The 21,880-nt window shown below is 40.2% G+C and overlaps 2 protein-coding genes across 6 annotated transcripts in view; one reads left to right on the plus strand and one right to left on the minus strand.

Moving 5' to 3' along the window:
• The window catches only part of LOC137133103 (electrogenic aspartate/glutamate antiporter SLC25A12, mitochondrial-like), an 18,118-nt gene extending 14,338 nt beyond the window's left edge, over positions 1–3,780 (plus strand). For both annotated transcript variants that reach the window (XM_067516313.1, XM_067516314.1), the window contains 5 exons: positions 967–1,107; positions 2,337–2,475; positions 2,745–2,903; positions 3,024–3,114; positions 3,196–3,780. In XM_067516313.1, coding sequence (XP_067372414.1) covers positions 967–1,107; positions 2,337–2,475; positions 2,745–2,903; positions 3,024–3,114; positions 3,196–3,391 — 726 coding nt within the window. In that variant the 3' untranslated portion in view covers positions 3,392–3,780. The remainder of the gene's footprint in view (positions 1–966; positions 1,108–2,336; positions 2,476–2,744; positions 2,904–3,023; positions 3,115–3,195) is intronic.
• Positions 3,729–21,783, minus strand: LOC137133104 (dynein, cytoplasmic 1, intermediate chain 2a). 4 transcript variants are annotated; one of them, XM_067516318.1, is made up of 17 exons: positions 21,539–21,783; positions 20,449–20,566; positions 19,140–19,254; positions 17,738–17,825; positions 16,611–16,700; positions 16,143–16,258; positions 11,601–11,687; positions 11,233–11,395; positions 11,026–11,125; positions 10,140–10,265; positions 7,757–7,903; positions 7,562–7,675; positions 6,886–7,019; positions 5,729–5,873; positions 5,220–5,360; positions 4,989–5,114; positions 3,729–4,673 (listed from the first exon to the last, which is right to left on the minus strand). In XM_067516318.1, exons 2-17 carry the CDS (start codon positions 20,554–20,556, stop codon positions 4,560–4,562), a joined length of 1,914 nt encoding a protein of 637 aa, XP_067372419.1. In that variant the 5' UTR covers positions 20,557–20,566; positions 21,539–21,783; the 3' UTR covers positions 3,729–4,559. The 4 variants fall into 4 exon arrangements, with proteins under 4 accessions (XP_067372419.1, XP_067372417.1, XP_067372416.1 ...); XM_067516316.1 differs by lacking the exon at positions 21,539–21,783 and adding an exon at positions 20,846–20,869 and having other exon boundaries at positions 16,641–16,700; XM_067516315.1 differs by lacking the exon at positions 21,539–21,783 and adding an exon at positions 20,846–20,869.
• Positions 21,784–21,880: the final 97 nt, after the last annotated feature.

A 21,880-nucleotide genomic window follows, 5' to 3' on the forward strand; every position in this document is an offset into this window, starting at 1 on the left:
CGGGTCTAGCTCAGTATGATTGAGTTTGACAACACGGGACAAACCCGAGACATGGTCAGAGTACAGGTCCCCACTAGGACAACAAAGATGTTTCCATTATAAACTGTTAACTACTAACAATATTTCCAATATTTTGCCTTCTCTAATTCGGTCAAGTGCTTTATATGAATCGCCCTTCATCCTCATGTTGTTTTCTAAAAGTTTAAAGTCTGGTTTAATCTGATGGCACTGCGGTTAAATTATTGCTTCCATCTGAAGAGAGAACTGCAGAAGATAAAAGACAGGGGACGAGTACATCAATCTTCAGAGCAGCGGATATTTCCCCTCCACTTTGAAAATGACTAAATGTGCCAGAGCTTTTTTTAGACCTTTGCTCGGATGTTTACAGATAAGACCCATGCCCTGAATGTCACCAGCAGCCATCCTGGGGCCTGATTAGATTTTGGGAGGGTGATAAATGTGCCTGAGTCAGAGGGTGCTGTGCCTTTAGGGCATTGCCTGCCTGGACCCCGAGCCGTCCGGGTGATTCAGCGTTCTCCCCTGGGAATGGGGGTGAATTGGGGAAGTGTGTGGGGCGAGGCCAGGCTGGGTTGCTCACCCTGCCACAGGAGGTGCCTCAGGAAAGACAAGAGGGCAGAGGGCTGGTGCCAGGGTCAGAGCCTCCCAACCATGAGCTGGGCTTCTCCTCACCCTACGCCTCCTCTGTTCTGACCCCTGTTGTTCTTCCATCAATACCCGCTTTTTCCTCCTTCTGTCAAGGCCATTTTTTGACAATATCAGATCCTTTGTGCTGAAGTTTACTGAGATAATTCGAAAATTCCTACTAGGAAGAAATGCTTACACATCATTTCCATCCCAGAGTTCAGCCCTCAGATTTGAAACCTCACCTATCTCAGAAAATCCACTTAGAAACCTCTACAGATCAACTGCCCATCAGCTGTTTCTTTCTCCTGTCATATCCTACAGGCTGGGGGTTCCCAGGTGATTTTCACCAATCCTCTGGAGATTGTTAAGATCCGTCTGCAGGTGGCTGGAGAGATCACAACAGGGCCCAGGGTCAGGGCCCTGAATGTTGTGAGAGACCTGGGCTTCTTTGGCCTCTACAAGGTAGGTCAGCACCTCTGCAGCCCCATGACGTCTACAGCATCAACCTCTGTCCTACAAGGGCAGTGAAAGGTGCTCTCATGGTCCTGAAATATAATATCAGCAACATGAGGAGTTTATTTACTGTCCACCTGTATATAGCAACAGTTGAAGACATTTTCAGGAACCAAGTGCGGTGCTGGTGCAGAGGCAGAAAAACAAGTGAACATAGAGTTGTAGATGATTATGTAGTATTTAGGATAAATGCCAACTGACATATGCTAAAAGTATTAACAATGGAAGGTCTAGCACATGCCCATGTTAACATAAGCACAAGCACTAACCAGCAAGAATCATGACAAAAGTTTATATTTAGAGAAATAATTCACTAAATGCTAATGCTTCATATTAATGTTTCAGCTCAAAATTTAAGCTTACATAAAGGTGCAAATATCAGTGTTAAATGTAAATGAGGGCAGATTCACAATGGAAGGTCCATAGTGATGAAGCTTAATTTACTAAATGGACAAGCACTAGTATAAAGACATATAATAGAAAATGTATTAATAAAATGTTGACACTGTGTCTCAGTTGAGGTGTCTTAATTTGCATAAAATGTCAATAAAATAAAACTCTTTTAAAAAAATGTAGTTTCTCCTATTGTCCTCTAAGTATATACACTTACTAGCCACTTCATTAGGTACACCTGTACAATCTAATGTAATCCAATCCACATAATTAAAATCGGGATCATAAATTTGAACATCAAACAGTGCTTTTTCTGACTGCCTGCAATTTTCCAAAACAGTGTTAAACATGCAAAAGGAACTGTGGCCAACAACCACCAGCAAATTAGTGAAGGATTACGCATTGCTACTGCTCTTTTCCAGCTCCAGTCATGTGTTCATACTCCATATTTTAATGAGTAACAGACAGTGTGTGGCTTGTTTAAAAAAAAAAAGCTCACTTCCTCTTGGTAGAAGGAGCCAGCTAACCAGGGTCCATGGTGGTTCTGTGTGTATGTGTGTGTGTGTGTGTGTGTGTGTGTTTTGGATTCCTCTGTGGCGGCTGCAGCTCTGCCTGGGGCACTTTGGCTCCATCATCAACACTAGAGCACCATGTAGGTTGAATGAGAGCTCCCAGTTGCCTTAGTCCTTAACACACATCTCCTCAGCCACTGCCTTACAGTGTATATACCGTATATGTTTTAATAATCTTGTTGTTGTTGTTGTTGTTTTTGTTGTTGTTGTTAGGGAGCTAAAGCTTGCTTCTTGCGTGACATCCCCTTTTCCGCCATCTACTTTCCTGTTTATGCCCACTGCAAGGAGAAACTAGCAGATGAGGAAGGACGGGTGGGAGCAATCCAGCTGCTTACTGCTGGAGCTATTGCAGGTAACAAACATCTGGAAACTTTAGGGTCTCTGAAGATCAAAATAACATGTTTTCATTTAAACATGTGTCACATTTTCTGCTCCAAGGAATACATTTTGGTTTCTGCTGAGCCTCACAATACTTAGCCTGTATATGCATGGCTTTTGCCATATCAGACTATTCATGTATGCCCATTTCAAGCCCTGCATGATGCTGCAGCAGGGATATCAGAATGTAACACCATCTGTGCATAGACTGCTCATTATGTCTTTTGTGAAATGTCACCTAAGGTGTACCAGCAGCTTCGCTGGTAACCCCTGCTGATGTCATCAAGACCAGGCTACAGGTGGCTGCCCGAGCAGGCCAGACAACATACAGTGGAGTCATCGACTGCTTTAGGAAGATTCTGAAGGAGGAAGGTTTCAGAGCATTTTGGAAGGGTGCAGGAGGTAAAGTCCCTGAAGCGGCTACATGACTGGAAAATGAGGCTCACTTTCGTGGCCGTTGTTTTGTTGCACAATGAGAAATATTCAATCCTACATTGTAAAATGAAAACTGTCTTCTATTAGCTCGTGTCTGCAGATCTTCACCACAATTTGGTGTAACCCTTGTGACCTACGAACTGTTGCAAAGATGGTTCTATGTTGACTTTGGAGGACAGTAAGTACTTTAACCCTGCTTTGAGTAGAATGTGTCATTAATGAGTAGTATTGTCTTCTGATAATCTGACTCTCTCCTTAGTCGTCCTACTGGCTCTGAGCCCATTCCCAAACCCACAATCGAGCACCTTCCCTCTGTGACTGCAGACCATGTGGGTGGCTATCGCCTGGCTGCTGCAACCTTTGCTGGTGTGGAGAGAAAGTTTGGTCTCCACCTGCCAAAGTTCAAGTCTTCTGGAGAGGTGACAATCAAACCAGCGGAGCCAGAGGCCTCATAAAGCATCAGTCATCATGACTGCGAGGGCTGCATGCTCCTCCAGTCATCATATTTCCTGCTAAATGGTTTAATTGAAGGTTTCAATGCATTTGAGCAGTTATCATACAGTAAATGCTGCATGCATATGGCTTTATTGGTTTTTCTTTGCATAGCTTGCACAGTTTTATTGTACATATTGTACTTCTCTACAGAGGGACATATGGAACTGAAGGATTGTTACTGCATTTTCTAGTGTGCAATAGCTTTGGCGCGCACCTGTCAGTTACATTTCAAAGACACGAGGATGTACAGATGTTTTCAAAAGTGTTTATTTTGAAACCATGACCGGGGACATTGGATAATAATTTAAATGTATTTATTGTATTTTATTGAAATAAATCATTCAAACTGTTTGTTTCTACTGTGTGAAAAGTACATTCTCAGTTGGACACCAAGCTTTGAGATTCTTCAGGAAATAAACTGATCAGATCCTATTAACATACATTACACAGATCCAGAAGATCGCCTAGAGTAAAATCATTAAAGATATTACAACTCAAGACAAACCTGCTGCACCAATTAAGCTAAAACTGGTGTCGTTTACAGAATATAAATCAAAGACAAGTCTGTATAATACAACATTTTCTGCCAAGACTAAAGAAACAAATGACAACAAGGGCTACAGCTCTGAGATGTTTACATTCTTGAACTTTTTAAAGATGTGATTGATTCTCCACAACTTTAGTAAAAAAATTGAGAACAGCCATTTTAAGTGTTTTTCATGAATACACAAAATGGAGCACCTACAGTATTTGGCTTAAACTTAACACAAAATTAAGGTTAACGTTAAATGGGCTGTAAATAAAGAAAGGTGAGAGTTTTACAGTGAAGAATAAAATTAAAACTTTAAGGCATCTGGTTGAAGAAAAGAGGACTCTGTTTGTGAATATGGCTTTATGTTAGTGTTTGAGGTTGGTAGCCCTGTTGCTCAGGTTATTCCAAGGAAGACTGGTGACTTTACAGCTAACTCAGAAGGCAGATTTGTCCGAATAAGAAAGTGTAAGAAATCTAAAGGCGTCCATATTTGTTTTATGTTTTTCTCCAGTTATGTTGTCATCACATCTTTCTCTTCAGTCAATTTGAAGAAGCAAAACACTGGTCCCTTAAATGCTGAGTAGATGGTGATTAGATCAGGCAGCCAGGCGCTGAGCTGCCAGCTCCTCCGCATCGTCCCTGTTCTCGTTGATCTCTGCCAGTGTGCGAACAAACCGAGTCCACTCGTCGTTTCGTGGAACTGCAATTTGCTGTGGGGGAGGGCACAACAGAGAATCTTATTTTAAACAGAACCACCTGCGGTGGCACAAGAAGGCAGGTAATGCTCTATATTAATCAGTAGGATGAGTGGCTAAGAAAAAAAGAGAAATATCTGGAGTTATTGTGAGAAGCCAAGCCCAAAGGGAAGTGGCCACAGGTACAAGTATGTTGTACAATTAATCACTAAAGAGGAAATTACAGCAGCTAAGAGGCTGAATCACATCTGGAACAACACACCAAAGTGATTGTGATTTTAAAAAAGAAAATACAAAATATAGGTGCAAAGCTTAGTCATGCCTGCTCACCTCTCCAATCTCATACACAAGAACTCGCCCATCAGAGTCTCCCACAGCGATTTCTCTGCCAGAATGAGCCCATCTGACCCTGTTTAGTGCTGGGTTACCTGCTACTGTGGTGCTGGCGGTAGGCACCTATAACATTAATGCACAAGAATAACGATTAGAAGAGGAAACATGCCCTGCTGTGTCTCAAGTACATTGTATCTATTTAGGCTTTTTGTAATGCACAGCCATTACCTCAGTGTCATTGTTGAGGTTCCACAGGTCGAGATGTCCGACTCCATCCACGCAAGCAAATAGAGCAGGATGAATTGGAGACCACATGACGTCATATACATAATCAGAGTTGTCCTCAAATGAGTATAGCGGCTTGTTGTTCTGCAGATACATTTGGAGGGAAGCGGGAGTGGGATTATTAAAACAAATATAGTTTCAAAATATAATTTAAAAGAAATACCATTTTTTGCAATAAGGTTCCTATATACTGTACGTATCTATACAAAAAGACCACCACATTATAAACTGTAAATATGCTTAAAAAGATAAATACATTTGATAATTATATTTCAGACTGTACCTCTGTTTATACTTTAACCACAAACTCAACACATTAACTTTTATGTTTTCCAATTTTTTTTGACAGGATTGACATATGCATCTACGCATTTGTCGATCTTGTAAAATTAAATAAACTAACAAATGAACACCCTCCTAGCTGGAGAATGTGAGAAAGATCACTGCCATACCTTGGTGCTCCACAGCTTGACTGTCCAGTCAAAGGAGGAGGTCACAAAGAGGTGGGAGAAGTCCAAAGGTCCTGCAGCTGTGTGGCAGTGGATTCCTGTGATGGGGCCATGGTGGCCCTCAAACATCTCACTGATGCCTGCTTTGCTGTGGAGCACACAGATGAAGTAAGTGCATAGTACTGACAGATTAAACTGAGCATAACAAATTCAATTTTAAAAAGCAGCAGATGTTGAGTCATGACCTCCAGATGGAATTATGTGAGAGTATATATTTCTGCATGTTACATATAGGAAACAATCAATAAGGAGTGCCCTCCAGTTTTTTAACCATCTGGGTGTTACATTAACCATGAGAGAAAGCAACAGGCACACACAGACCTCTGCTGGACGCATTCACATTAATCATTTACTTATATCGTGTGATTACCAGCAGGGTGGCAAAAGTGCCTGTAACCCCTCAACCACATGTTGCAGAGCTGTTACCCAACAGAGGCTCTGATAATTAACATAGAGAGGTAAATACTCAGCATGAGTGATGCTTATGCATTATTAACTGCGATGAGAGTATCATACCATTGTAAATGAGGTGGAAAATTATTCCCCCAATTACAGAGGTGATTCTGCTGTGCAAAGCCAAGCAGCTATCCCCACTCTGTGGTCTTTGGGCATACTGCAGGACATTCAGTGTGGAGCTTACATGCTCTCATTTAAACTACATTCCTCTGTAGAGGACCACAGTGCGAGGAGCCTCTGTCTCTTAGACGAGAGCACTGTGGGGTTAACTGTAGTTTCAATTCTCAGTGGGGTAACAGACTGTAAGCAAACGCTCTCACTCAGAGAAACATACACACACACACACACACACACACACAAAAAAAAAAGACAGGGAAAAAATGATTTGTTTCCTCTGCATGTGTGCCCTGTTTATGTTGAATGCCCTTTACAAACACAACTGACAAGCAGAAAAGAAAAACAGGATGACTGGGCAGGAGTGAAACCTCAAACAGCAGGAGATCAAATGTTGGATTTGTGTTGTGCTGGGAAGTGAGTTGGCTATATTTATTTGACACTTGGTCCTAGGTGGCCTAACAAGCTGCCTCAGTTTCTTGGCGGTGTTCTGGAGAGATGCTGGGGAACGCTGTTATTTATGAACGCACCTTCCATGGCGACACGACATGTAGACAGAGCCGTCCTCACTGCCCACCACAAAATTGTTGACATCTCCGAGAGGGAAAGACATGGAGGTGACAGCTACAGCCTTGGACTGCTTGAACACCAGCTCCATGCTGTCCTGTGGATTGGAGGGGACGTGGAACAACATCCATAACAAGCTCCATGTTCAGGCTTCATGTTAACATAAACTCTGCCAAACACAACCTATAAAAATCACTTGACAGTTTATTAATGCATAATCTAAACTCAACTAGCACTTTATAAAAAATTTAAGTCTGACATTAAGGTCTTGGCAGCACACATGATATGACACAGCTAGGAAAGTTAATTTCCATGAAAGTGAAAAATGACAGAAGTAAAAAAGTTAGGAGGCAAGGGAAATACCAAACAGGATGGCGAAACTGAGAAATCCGGCCAAAATGTTTGACATTTAGCATGAAAGGGAGGGACAGGAAGTGTGTGGAATGTGAAACCGAACAGACAGAAAGTACATAAACTGTAAAAACTAAGCTCTACTCATTAAATGTGATGAATTATTAACACAGTAATTTAATTTTATGGTTAAACCTTTTACCTGCAGTTGTTTATATAATTCAGTAAAAATCTTGTGACCACCTGTGAATGAAAAAACCCACACACAAACTGTAAAAATTTTTTTACCTGTGGCTGTGAAAGCATGTCCAGACTCCAGGAGCACATCTTGCCATCAGTGGAGATGCTAATCAGATTGTGGGCGTTCTGGGTGCCGACTACATTCACACAGTAGACTGGGTGCTGAAAAGAGGAGCAAGAAGTTTTACTCTTCTATTATAATACAATAAAGTTGGAGTCAGAGGTATTAATTGTTTACTGTACCGTATGTGCTGCTGCTGACAGGGGAGTCCTCTGCACAGGGGTCCTCTTGTTGCTCCTGTTGTCCCACAGGACAATCTGTCCTGAATATGTGCCTCCCACCACAATATTAGGATGAAACTTGGCAAATGCAGCTGACATAACAGCAGACTGCCAGCAGAATTTGGAACAAGTGGAGAAAGAGAAATGCAAATTTTAGTTTCTCTAGTGATGAAAATAGTAGATTTTTATAGTGAGTCGCTAGCGATGTCCAGTCTCTGTGCATCCAGTAAAAAACATGAAATGTATCCAGGCCAACAAGACTTCTTTACAGCCAAAAAAATCTACAAACCTGTAGATTAATTATTTAATCGATCAACTATTTAGTTGGAAACTATTTGATGATGTTTAAAATCTTGTCATTTTTCATGCAGTTTTCTTTTTCTTTCTTTTATTGTCCAATTTGAGAATCTGTTGCACATTAGTAGGTTAGACTCACTGGCCACTTCATTAGGTACGCCTGGACAGCCTAATGCGACCCAATACAGCAGCTCTGCCATGAATTCTACTTTTACAAGGTCAGGATTTCTCAAATGAGACATCACCTTGGATTCTTTAAAATCATGGGGCTTGTTTCATCTTCTATTATTTTACAGAACAAACAACTGAGTCTTTGTGATTAATTGTTACCATTATTAAAACAGTAGATCACAGAACTAGACATTTATACTTTTTGTGATGATGATGAATGGAAACCCAAATTGAAGTATCTATGGTCAATTTGAACCAGGTAGCTGACCACGATGCAGAATGATATCAAATTTATTGTCTGCATTATTAACTTTAAAAGTCATTAACATTTTATCTCAGCAACACTTGAGATGTTGAAACTTGCCAGCATTCAGAACATGGAAAACATCAACTTGAATCTGCTGCTTTCCTGTTTAATCTCAAAGTTAAGTTCTGCTCTTTGCATGGGACATTTCCTAAAATTCAACCAAACACATCTTTCATCACTTAGGCCTGACTTCTTACAGTGCAAGTAAAATGGAATTAGATAAACAGGAGGTTTATTTTTTGATTATAACTTGAATTATATTTGTCCGAATAAGAAAGTGTAAGAAATCTAAATCTAAGTTATGGAATTTTATGACCTAATTTGGTTTCCAGGTGCGTATGCATGCTTTACAATGTTAACTAAATGTTGTCTATGAAGGCACTTTTGACAAAAACTGACTTATTGATGAGGAAAATCTTATTTCTCATTTGAGTCAACTTGAAGGCAAAACTGTTCACACTCCTGTTCAGTTGTATTCATCTGAGCATTATGCCTGCATCTACATCCGCTCTGTAGGCAGTAACATGTGGTTGTACTCAACTTGTCTTGGCAAATGAGCCTCAGGGCAGGCATTATAATAAAGCTGGGCAGAGTGGAGGAAAGCTCCGCTGCTCTTCCTGCTAGCTCATCTGAACACAGGGCCCTTGTATGGATGCACACGATAACCAGCCCTGTCCCACACACTTCACTATGCTACACTGCTCAGATTCCATTCAGCTCCTGCACCACGTCTTCTCAGGCATGTCAACAAAATGTGTTTGCGGATAAATGTGATGATGGTGAATGCCACCATCCACAATGTGGATAAATGTGGGAGATGGTGAGGGGTGTGTGAATATGGCTGCATAATATTGGAAAAAACTAACTGCAATATTATTTGCCCTGTGATATATATTGCAATATAAAAAAGAGAATTATTTGTGGTGTATTAAAAAGCCATATTATGTATGCCCTAGTATGCTGCAAATGTGCTCCATCTCACATTCTTTCTCCACTGTCTCCTCCTTACTTCGTTCATTCTTAAATACAAAACGTCCCTGTTATAAAAAATCCAATAGTATATCAAGCAGCACTTAAACAGCGCAGTGTGGATACAGGTTAGGAGCTGTAGAAATTCTTCCAAGCTAATAAAACTATACAGCAACACAGAAACACACAGAATGGTTAAAATGCTGGGTCTCACAACTTTTTAATAACTAGCTGTTAGCATCAGTTGCTAATGTTAAAAAGAATAAAATGCTCATAAAGCAGAGAAGTAATGTTCCAAAAATAAGGAATTTGTGGAATTTGTAGTTGTGTGGGTAAAAGCGCAGGCAGACATCTCTTGTAGAGTAGCCATGGAAAATGAAAATCGTGCATGTTTCCTTTTGTATCAAGCAGCAAAAACATTACAAATCCTGTGATGTGACTATGTACATAGTGATTACGATGCCAAAATGATACACCGTCCAGCCTTAAGTGTGAGTAATCGAGTTGGCTGGCAATGTTGCATGCCTGTCAAGCAAGAAGCCACCAGTAAGGAAGAGGGGTGGGGTGAGAGAAGATAGAGAGGGACTTTGCTTTGGGTACCTGACAGTGGAAAACATACTCCGGTGTAGCCTTCTTGTACTTCATGTTCCAAACTAATGCCACACCGTCTGGCTCATGAGGAGCTTCCTCGTTGTTGTTGTATGAGGCAACCAGGAGTTCGGGATACTGGTGACAGAAAGGCGGTGAAAAAACAAAATCAGCCTGAATAAATCTCCAGCAGAGGTAGATCCCAAGCTTGGGTCCATGTGGAAAAGCCTCACCTGCCCTGTGTGTTGCTGCAGAATGCTTGAAAAACTGAGTAATGCGTTCCTCGAGATTTATACCTTGTTTGAGTCACCCTACCTCCTTCCAGAATTTGGCAGATTATGTTTTTACTTCTTTTTATAATTTCAACAGTGAATTACAGTTCTGAAAGTGCTTAGAAGAAACAGTGGCACATAACTAATAAGCGTTTATATTTTAAGCACAGACACACTATCCAGATGTAAATAAACCATTGACCTCTGTAACTTCTAACACCTGATCTGACATTTACAGTTTGTGAATACATCATTTCAAATCACAAGGGTGTGGTTATCGCTCTGAGCCCATACACACTGTTGGTGTTCAATCAATGTCAGAAGTCATTGCAGAATCATGCATTAAATGACCTTGGACACCAGAGGAAACAGATCATTACGGCCTCTGACTATGTGACATTTTGTGTGGGACAAAACATACTTTTCCTGAGGGACTTCAGGCTAAAAGTGAATGCTGTCAAACTCAAGCTATTACAGATGTGCAAAGTTACGGTGTTTTAACAGTAAATTAGCAACATTTATGCACATTGTATTTAAGCACCAAGCACAATGCATTTATTATCAATATTGACATGTTTAGAATTGCAAGAACTTTTGGAACGGTTTAATAATGGAAACAAAATAACCTGGAGGGACCAGTCGAGGCAGGTGACGACACGATGTTTCGACCAGCGCTCATCCATGAACTGCCGGTTTAGAGAGAGCTTTGCTCCAGCCTGGATTTCACTAGGGGGAAAAACAATGTATTGCAAATAAATAAAAACACTACTTGCAAAAACAATTACAAGTTGTTGTGGTTATTTTTTAAAGAACACTAGTTGTCCAATTTTTACCCCTCCTTCTCCTCCAGGTCACGGCCACTGTAGTCAAAGAACAGGTCCACATGCTCTGACAGAGCTCGCTCAATAATACGAGTGCTGTGTTCGAAGAAATTCACAAACTCCTCCGAGTGCAGGATCTGCAGTTTTTCCTCCTCAGTCAGCTCATGGGGCAGCTCTATAAAGAGATAACACACCATTAGACACGAAGATAACTACTGCTCATTGCCATTATGGAATGAAATGAGATCAACTGTCCTAATGGGACGGAAACGTCTTTGTAATGTTTCAACTATTGTATATGTAATTGTAAAATTCCTTGGAGAACTCAAGTGACTTTCATCAGAGTATCTACTTATACATGATCAATAGTAGTGAAGTACCTTCTTCCTCCTCCTTCTGGTCCAGCTTCTCAGTTGGAGTCTCAACCACTGGTTGAGGGGGTGCAATTTCCTCCTCTTCTTCTTCCTCTGTTGATCAAAAAGTGCACCCTGTTACACACTGAACTAGGTTGTATATACCTACTAAACCTCTGAGCATCAGTTTTGTGAAAACAGAGCAAAGAAATTAAATTCTAACTTACAACTTTCACACATTAGACAGACATGCCTGGATAATACACATTTTGTACCTTTTGGTCGTTAAATTATCCACCGTTATCCATCTATCCTTTGAATTAAAGATCCACTCTGTGATTATGGACAAACCAACAGATGAATTTAGTATCTCGGTCTTACATTTGTTTGGTTTGTCAGCACAATGTCTCCTTTCATAAAGAACCTGCTCCTCTAAGGCAGGGAAGTTTGCCATTTGTGTTAAAGGGACAGAGCACAGTGGGTGTCTTGTTGTCATAGGGACCCTTGTCTTTCCCAACTGTTAATGAGACTCTGTCCGTTCAATAGAGAGCTGTCAGTGTAGCAGTTCCCTCTGTGTCCCAGTAGCAGGTTACCCCCTTCTAGGACACGGGGCAGAGGGTGTGGAGCAGCTGCCAGGACCCATCTTATTGGTCTAACCAGATGACGGCATGGTGCAAAAGCAGATGGTGATGCTGGGATTGTCTTGTGTTCTTCAGAGGTGGCATGGGGATGGCACAGAGGTTTTCCGCCTGGCTGCCCCAAGACAAGCTTCTCCCTGAACGGCAAGCCTGTGCAATTACCATCCTAGCAGGAGGCCCCTGCAACTCCTATTCAACCTCAGAGAATGTACAACAAAATACAGGCCAGACCAGCTGGCAAACTGCACACCGGTTCTACCTCAAAGAAGATGAATGCGCTTCTCAAAACACATCTCTTGGAGAAGGTGTACAGCAAATGATTCCAATGTAAAAAAAAAAAAAAAAAAAAAAACAACAGCAAAAGCAGGACATAACAGATTCATAAGAAGGGGAACACTCATCTGGTTCCTACAGGCGTTTATCTTAGTATGAGCCTTATAGTTTAATCTAAGATGGCAGCACCACATGCCAGAATTTCCTTCCTACTGAGATAATCTAAATGATAATGTCATCTGTCACTTTGTCCATAAAGTGATTTATCCCCTTTCTCAGATGGAGGTTTGGGGAAGAAGGTTATTGGGTGCACTGATGAGTTTACAGAACTGGGTTGATGACACAAGCCATTTCAATGTACGGCCATACTCTGCAACCAGCAGGAGACGGTTAAAATCTTTCCTTTCAAGGGCCTCAATCAGGCTTAAAGGAAAACAGTAATCACTGTCTTTCAACTACTCCCGGCCGTGCTCGTCAGCCCTTTCCCTGGTGAGGCAGACAGAGCAATCAACCTGCCAGGCATTAGGAGCAGATAGACAATCTGAAAATAAAGGGTATAATGCACCTGCCAGCCAAAATGGCCATTTGGAGAAAAGCTAGTGATCCTGGTGACCCCACTGGGGATTTGTAGGGGGGTTGTAGCGCCAAGCAAGTGGGGTGGGGTGGGTGGGCAGCATTTAACAGAATTCAACCGGATCACCAATGTCCCATACACTGACACCCCTCTCAAAGCAGGCCCAATTATGGCTTTTGTACCACTTAAGAAATAAAAGCTTTTTAGGGAGGAGCTGGATTGGTGCGGGAGGGGGAGAAACAAATTCAATAGTCTTAGTCAATGGACAATATATTAATGCAAACATGGGATACAGCAAAAATATAAAACTGAACGACCTTTGTTCTATGCTGCAGGTGTCTTCTATATTCTGTACGTCCATACAAAAACGAGACTTCAGCGTGTGCAGACTTTTTTGTTTTTTTAAAAAACATACCAAACACCAACAGCAAAGACAAACTCCACTAATAGATACACAACAGCACAAACATGTGCATCATAATTTCATTATATGTAGGCTGAATCCAAGTGCTGCTAACACCAGTTTTCAGAATTGCAATCAACCCTTTCCATGTGATATAATGGTAACATCTGTGGTGGTGTGTAGTAATGCAGCAAATTTAAAACTGCTGCAAAACAAAAAAAGCTGCAATCAGACAGTCTCAATCTGATAACACTTTTGTCACCTTTCTATTGCTTTCAACTTCTCCAACAGTCATTCATCTAAGAAGGTGTAAAGCTTACAAACAGTTGAGCTGAAAACCAAAACCTCAAACCAAGACTAACCGATAATAAATAAACTCTATTACAAAAATAAAACTGCGAACCAAAGCCAGATCATAAAAGGTGTCAAAACTGAAACCACACAACCATGCACTGAGATTTTTTTTTTAAATGCAGCATACACCATATTTTCTGTTGTGAATTGTAAGCTGCAGTATGACAGAGGGATACAATAGACATTTAACAGTGCTAATCATCAAGTGCATAAAAGCTGACCACGATTGCAAGTGGCACTTGAAACAAGAAGGCCATTAAGGGCTTTTGTGATTAAAAGTTTTAACCTGCCTCTGAATTCAGAGTGATTAAAACAATCACATTCAATTAAATATTAGATTTACTAAACTGCTCTACATACTTATATTGCTAACAAGCCTTTCTGAGCACTGTACCAGACCAACCACTCCACGCACCCCATCACACTCCCCACCTCCGCCAAACCTCCAACAATATCTTACACAATAATTACAGCCTCTTGTTAAGTAGTGCATACTGACGTGTCATAATACCTACCAGTGCGATTGGGAATGCTGCAGCACCACACACTTTAGCCAAATATGACAACTCGAAACAACTAATCTTCAAAATCTAGCAACAGATTTAAAAAGTGCACCTATGTTTTCCAATGGTAATGAACCTGGATAAATAAGATCTATTTAGAGGTCATTTAAATACAAATGTTTGCATATGAGAGGACATAGATACAATTTGTAGGCACATTAGGCTGATAACGACCATGCAGTGCAGTGGTAAGCACTACTGTTCCCATTACCAACAGACAAATAATACAAAAATTAAGATTCATTCTCCTTGGCTCCTTGGGGTCATTCTTTGGCTCTATGGGGTAGGTGATTTTTAAAAATCTTAAATGCTTTACTCCTCACTCATGGGAACCCTTGGTTTGCAGCAGCTGGGGCATGGCCGCTGCTCGCTCTAATGCCACCGCCTGCTGACCTTGAGAGTGCTGCGCTGTTACCTCCCTTTGACAACATGATAAATCGTTCAATCACAGAGCAGGCCTTACGCCACCCCACACATCAAAAATGCGCCAAGGGGAGCAAGCTGCGAGAGGGATGCTGTCTCATCGAGTGCCAGAAGTGATGGTGTGAAAATGCACAATGTCACTGAGTGTGTTTTGTTATGTGCCTGTTCGGTGAAGGGAGAAGACAGCGAAGCGAGGGAGTTGATGAAATGATTACATAGTGGCAGAAAGGGGAAGGGGGCCTGGTGTTGAACAGCTGGCAAAAACCATCGTTGTTTAACACAGTTTTACAATGCCCAGTAGAGTCCAGAGTAAAGAGCGACAAGGAACCAAGGGATGCTCTTCATCCTTCACTAGTTCTGCTCATAGTTTTCCATAGAATCGCACAATTTTTTCTTATTCCTCACACTGCACGCCACCTCAGGATTTTCTACACATCACCTGATCGGACAACAACCAGCAATCAGCACACTGTTTAAAACCCTAACGAGGCTTTCAAGGATGCTTATACCTATCGATGTGTTAGCTGATGCAAAGAAGCTGAGAAAAGAGCTAAAAGCACAGATTTATTCCAGCAGCTGTAATTTAAGGTATTGTCAGTTCTGAAACTCATTCTGATATCTCTGCGGGGAAAAAACAAAACAAAAACAAAAATCCTAATCAGGATTTCAGTCAAGCACAATATTCACCATCTGTCATTACATAAATCAACCATGACCAGGCAGCACACCAACAAATATTGCATATTTTATGGAACATGTGTTCAACATGTGGATGCAGTAGTCCAGATATGCTTTGGCAAACCACACAAGAGCTTCAGCTCAGCAATTACAAACATATCAACATGCTTCAGAGGCAGACGCAGGCATGGAGTTTCATATCTTTCTTTCCAATCACATTTCTCCTTCCTGTCACTGGCTTTCTCATCCTGTCCATTAATTATAAGTGGAGTTGGAGGTTGTAGAGCTTCATGTTGGATTCAATGGAGCAGAGCTTGTCTGAAGTTAATATCTGCTCTGACTTCTACTGTTTCCTGGGCCTCATTTTTCCTTTACTTTCATCTCTGAGCTTGGAAACATCTTTTCTACTTGTTCATTTCCGAGTCCTCACTTGCATCCTCATGAAGGCACACATACAACATTCTGAGTAATTATCACAAAGTGTAGCAACATTCATGCAGCAAAATCAAATATTTCTTAATGAAGTTCTACATGTTAATGGACCTCAACTTTTCTGTGAAGCTCTCTATTGATCATGATATACAAGGACACAGTTATGGACATGTACACACAATGTCTGTGTTTTTCAAGGTTAACCTTGAAAAAGCACTGTGTGAAAATCACCTTCTTTTTGCTGGGTCATGACAGGTGTCTGAGTTCCTTTTGTGTAGGATACAGCTTCACGAGGGGGGAAGTCCACTTGTGTGACTTTGGCCATACCCAGTTTTGGAGTTCCTCGCCTAAAAGCACAGAACAACTCAAACTTTGCACAACATATTTACAAAATAGTGATGCTTTTAACAAGAAAACACATACAGAACGGCCCTATTACTTTAACAGTTCTTATTTGTCTTTTAATTTATTTTCACCTCCTTGCAAGTGGACTCTGATCAAAATAAGTAAATGAGTGTTTCATAGGCTGAGTGTTTCATAGACGTCAGATTAGCTCAATGACCAGTGTGAATTCATTCAAATATTTTGTCTGACCACCATAGCATGCACAATTTCCCTGCTTTTCTGGACTGCATTTGCTTAATATTGAATCTGAAAGACAAATTAATCATGCCATAGATTGAGAGAAGGGAAAATGACCAGGAAAGGAGAGAAGAGAGTGTCCAGTACCCCAGCTCAGAATCAGAGTGAAGTTGAAGGGTGGACGGGTCAGAGTCCCAGTGCAGAGTCCTGGTTAGTGTCACAGCAACAAGGCAGCATTAGTGAGAGAGACAGGCAAGCACAAATGAGGAGAGGAAATAATGTTTGCATTATGGCACGAAACATGCTGATTGGATCCAAGGTCACAAATTAAAGTTGCATGTTATTAAGACACTTAACATGGCTTATTTATGTGTTTTGGTCAGATCGAACTTGAATCAGTCTACACTACACTCAGTGAGGGAAAGTATCTGATTAAAATGCATGGTTGCTGGGAGGACACAGGGTGTAATCTGCAGCCTGGAGGGCTGATACAGTCTGAATTGTGTCACACCAAAGGCTCTGAGTGTTGTGCAGACAGACAGCGAGGAACAAGGTACAGAGAGAACCCTTAGGGAGAAAACATGACCTCCATGTGTGTAGGAAATGGCCATGTTGGTGAGGGAAATGAGTCAACACGTAGGGGGAACAGCTCCCTGGCCCTGATGGGACACTAGGGGAGCTTATATTTCAGCCCAGGGAAGGGGCTCTAATTTAGGGTTAAGAAGTCCCCCAGGCATCACAGCGGCCTGCTGTTTTATTGTTAATTTAGGATTGTGCTAATTCAACAGCACACAAATTAAATAAACATGCACTCAGTTGGTATAAACGTGTCATCATTCACTCTAATAGTAAGAGACTGTAAAAAGTTTTAGCTACGTTGGTCCTAATATAATCAGGTTTTAGACTTTTTTTTCAAAGCCTTTCTCTGGTCTGGAGTTAGATTACTGCAAAGTTAACAAAGTAAGATAATTTTTTTCTCAACAATATTCATAGTGTTTTCAATCTGATTTGCTCTAGAAGACATCTGAAATTTAAGTGGCATGACAAGTTGTGACAAAGACACTAAACACAGTTTGCTGGCACAGGCATCAGTAACCACAAAGAAGACAACAATGAAGATCAGTAAAATTGAGCCAAGCTCCTTAAATTGTGTTATTAAGGAGCTTGGCATGGTTGTAACTCTTGCGCAGTGCCGTCGTGAAATAGCAAACAATTCGCTGAAGTAGGTGTGTTTGTGTGTGTACCTGGGTCCCACGGCTCCATCAGAGTCCTGGCTCCCTGCCTCACTTGGTGTACCCGCAGATTTGTTAGTTGGAGACACGGGAGGAGGGACTACACAGTGAAACAGACATTTGTTACAATTTAAAAGCTTTAAGCTACAAAGAACAAAGTACAATGGCATCTATGCTGCAGTGCCAGCCTTGTTATTTCACATTTTAGAAGCAGATCTCAGTTATAATATTATTGAGCATGTTTTAATGTGATGAAATACAAATAAGTCTGCAAATAACCAATATAAGCTGTAGCTCAAACCCTATTGAGAGAGAGATAACACAATAATACTGACATCCTCTTTATTAAATAACAGTTTGAGTAAACACACTGACTTCTCTGTACATTTACCATAGGGCCTCTAAATTTGTTTGTGTGGATCTCTTCTGCCACCTGCTGTTAGCAAACTCACAGTGCTCCACCAATCCAGGTCTGTACAGCATAAATGTGCTATAACTCTATAGTAGCATTATTTTACAAACATTTATTTTACCAGTGGCCTTAATTGTACTGTAAAAGTGTTTGACATTTTTATTATATACAGTGAATTTGTTTTCTCAAGTTATTTATGTATTTCAAAACTTTTCATTGTGCTGTGTAAATCAATTCAGTGATAAGTTACAGAAAAATAGTAGAATTAAAGACACCTATGTTAAGCTGTTGTAACTCAGATATGGTGTCATATACAGTCATGTCCAAAAATATCAGCACCCTTGCAAATTCTGGCAGAAAATCCAATCCTTCTCTCAGAAAACTGCTGCAATTGCAAATGTTTTGGTATTCATCTGCTTATTGTTTATGTTTGCACCGGAACAACACACAAAAAAAAAAAAAAAAACAGAACTAAAAAATGTATCAATCATCAATAAGTGCCAAGTTAAGAACATTTACCATTTAATCAAGTGTGAATCTTCACATCCTTAAACTTATTGAACTCGTATTCTTGAAGCTGAGTCCAGCAATTTAACTTCACAATCATGATGGCAAAATATACCTGCCCTGATGTCAGACGAGGTTGGCAATTTAGCTACAATAACACAATAGAAATGTTTACAGCTCAAGAATGGGTAGAATATGCAAACTCAACAAAGAAAGGCAGCAGCCAGCCGGGATTCTAACCAGGGACCTTCTAGTTGTGGGATGGAGGAGCTAATTACTCCATCACCAAGCTGCCCCTAAAATATCATTTACTTATGGATAAATATATCCTTGATAGTGATTGTAAAATATTGTCCTATTTAAGCTGTACATATTGCTAGTATTATTTTAAAATCAGAGTGGAAGGGTAAAATCAGATTTCAATTGTGCAACACTTTCAGACGATCACAATAGAATAACATGTAGATTTGAACCACACAATGATATGAAACATACCAACAGGTACATCTGGTGTTATGCCCATACTCTGTAGCAGGGCATCAGCCTCACGCCTTTTTTTCTCCAGGTCAGAATCATCCTTTTGTAATGTAGTATCTTTCAACTGGTCTGCCTGGAAACATAACAGCAAATTAGCCATTAACTCAGCCTCTAAATAACCATGTTACATTGCTTCTATGCAAGACAGTACAGTGTAAATTGTGTAAAGATCAGACTGTGTCAATAAATCTCAGCTTATTTTATAAGTCAAAACATACCAATGATAAATTCCTCACATTATAATTATTAGATTTTAACAATCGATCCACTTCCAATAAGGGTATCCAAACTTATAAGAATAATTGAGAAGCCACTTAAAATAATTTAAATAAAAATTGATATCACTGTTTTCTAACTAGTTCAACCTCAAATATGACAGAACACATCCTCAAAAACTGACTAATAAATAGACAATTTTGTATTGATTGCACAGTGCCCCAAAGTAACCTAACTGGCATCAGAACAGAAAATCCTAAGTCCAGCAATAAAAATAGCTGAGTATACAGAAAATTAATTACTGTTAAAAGCAGAAAACTAAAAGCTGGAATTAATTTATTGCCCATCTTTTTGTGGTAAAGACATTATTTTTCCATGACCTTTTGTTGGAGGTGTCGATTGTCTATGGTATTTTTATTCAAATCACAAGGTGATTTTTATTTTTTTTCCCCAACTGAAGGACATTAGTCCTGTGTATGTCTGCACACAAAGCAGCCATTGTTTGCAGTATCAAGAGAAAGCTATCAGAATTATTTTCTTATCTTGAGTAGAAACCCTATGCTTTCTACTTTTGTGTTATGTTATGAAAAAAAACTTAAAGACTTTAAAAAAATTGACTCAGTCAGAAAACACATGACAGTAAAGGACTCATTTTAGTTGTTGATTTTTGTTATTATATTTTACTCCAGTCAAAAAAAAACAAACAATGCTTTATAGACATTTTCCCACAGCATTTTGCAATCCTTGAATACCAGTATAGTAACACTCTGATATATAGCAAACAAACAAAATCAATCTGAAATAAACGCTACTTGCATCTCAACATGCACATAAATGATGTAATTATCGATCTGGAATAAATGGTGGTGTTAAATGTTTGTTTTATCTGGACTGCATTTGACTTCTTAGCCATAACAATAAAATTTTCTGTAAGGGCAGGATTTCCATGTGAGTTTTTCTTTTTCGCAATGCTTATACTAAACCATTCATGGTTTTGAATGTTTCTTTGCCATTTTCCTTTTAAAATTCACTATCTTTGATAGTAACCTACCTCTTTCTTCTTGCGCTCCTCCTCCTTTCTTTTTTTCTCCTCTCTGATTTGTGCCAAACGTTGCTTCTTCCTTTCAAGCTCTGCTTTCAGTTCACTTTTGTCAGACATGATGCCACAGCTATAAATATTTTTCACACGCATTAGTCTTAATTTCAATAACATCACAATGGACAATGCATAATTTAAAGACCTAAATATATTTAAATGTAGATAAAAACGAAGCATCAATGGGTCTACTTGTGTTTAAAGCATCTGGTTACTGACAAATCTTAATCCTAACCCTCAAAGATAGACAGGTCTTTAAGAAATGATCTCCTGTCAGCTTCATTAGCACTTTACATGGCCATCTTTACCAACCTAGCTTCACCTAGCAGGTCAAACTGGTAATGTAACTGACCATCCAACAGTGTTTTGCATCTTCTCTGCAGATGGGTGAGGTACAGATCCAGGCTCTTTGGAAATAGATTTATCAACTATCGCTAACATACTGTTGACACACTGGTCATTGTCAGCTTGCTAATAAAGAGCCCCACCCAACATCTGGTTGAGCCGTTCAGAGCCGGTTAGCTTAGCATGGGGTTCTACTCTTCTTTTCAGTTAACTGCATGTATCTCAACCTTACATTTTATGTACTCTTAAACTAAAAGTCTGTGCCATGTTAATATGATGTTATTCAACCAATCGCACCAGTTTCACAGAAAACACGCCACTACCCAAACAGCCTGGGCAGCAGCTGAAGTTCCTTGTTACGAGAGTGCTAGCTTAGCTGTTTAAACATCTCAATTGTTAACGCAAAACAATAAAAAAATTCTACCGCCATGCACCGTCTAAAATATTTTCTTGTGGAATACAATGCTTTTTAGAAGGTCGTGAACGTGATTTGGACAATTAAACCCATAACATATGAATGCGGCTCCAGCATTAGCTCTATTTGTTAGCGGCTAGCGACATCAGTTAACCGGATCTTGGTCCACAGTGCTCGGATAAACTTTTAGCAGCGCTGAAAAGGGCATAGTGGGCTACAAACAAAGCGACAAAGACGAAAATATTTACACTAACAGCTAATGTTATATATGTGTAAATGACTGACCTCAATGCAACTTTTCGAACGGACAACAAATGCCTTAGACCAGCAGTCAGCCAAAACAATCGAAATGATGACAGACTACAGACTCTGGAAAGGAACAAAAAAGGGAACGTCGCTTTAACGTGGCTGAGCCGCTGTCACTTGAGGTTAAGCAGGAAGAATCTGACCTTGACTAAATCTCTGAAGGCTGAGAAAACAGTGCCAAGGCAACTCATTAAAAGTAGTACCCACAGTCAGTGGTTCATATTATGAATGCTAAAATCTTTCAGTCGCTTCAGGACAAACAGGAACCTACAGTCATGTGGTGTTGTAACTTAGCACCAGATGGAGCCCATTATATGTTTT

This window comes from Channa argus, chromosome 9, assembly GCF_033026475.1.
Source record: "Channa argus isolate prfri chromosome 9, Channa argus male v1.0, whole genome shotgun sequence".
NCBI lineage: Eukaryota > Metazoa > Chordata > Actinopteri > Anabantiformes > Channidae > Channa > Channa argus.

Bases quoted from the DNA above. Each gene is read 5' to 3' on its own strand.
- LOC137133104 (XM_067516315.1), bottom strand. From the start codon at position 20,865: ATGCAAAACACTGTTGGATG. The intron at 11,396-11,600 runs GTACTTCACTAC...ATCTCTTTATAG, and splicing joins CCAGAAGGAGGAGGAAGAAG to AGCTGCCCCATGAGCTGACT. The intron at 7,676-7,756 runs GTACAGTAAACA...TCCTCTTTTCAG, and splicing joins TGTCAGCAGCAGCACATACG to CACCCAGTCTACTGTGTGAA.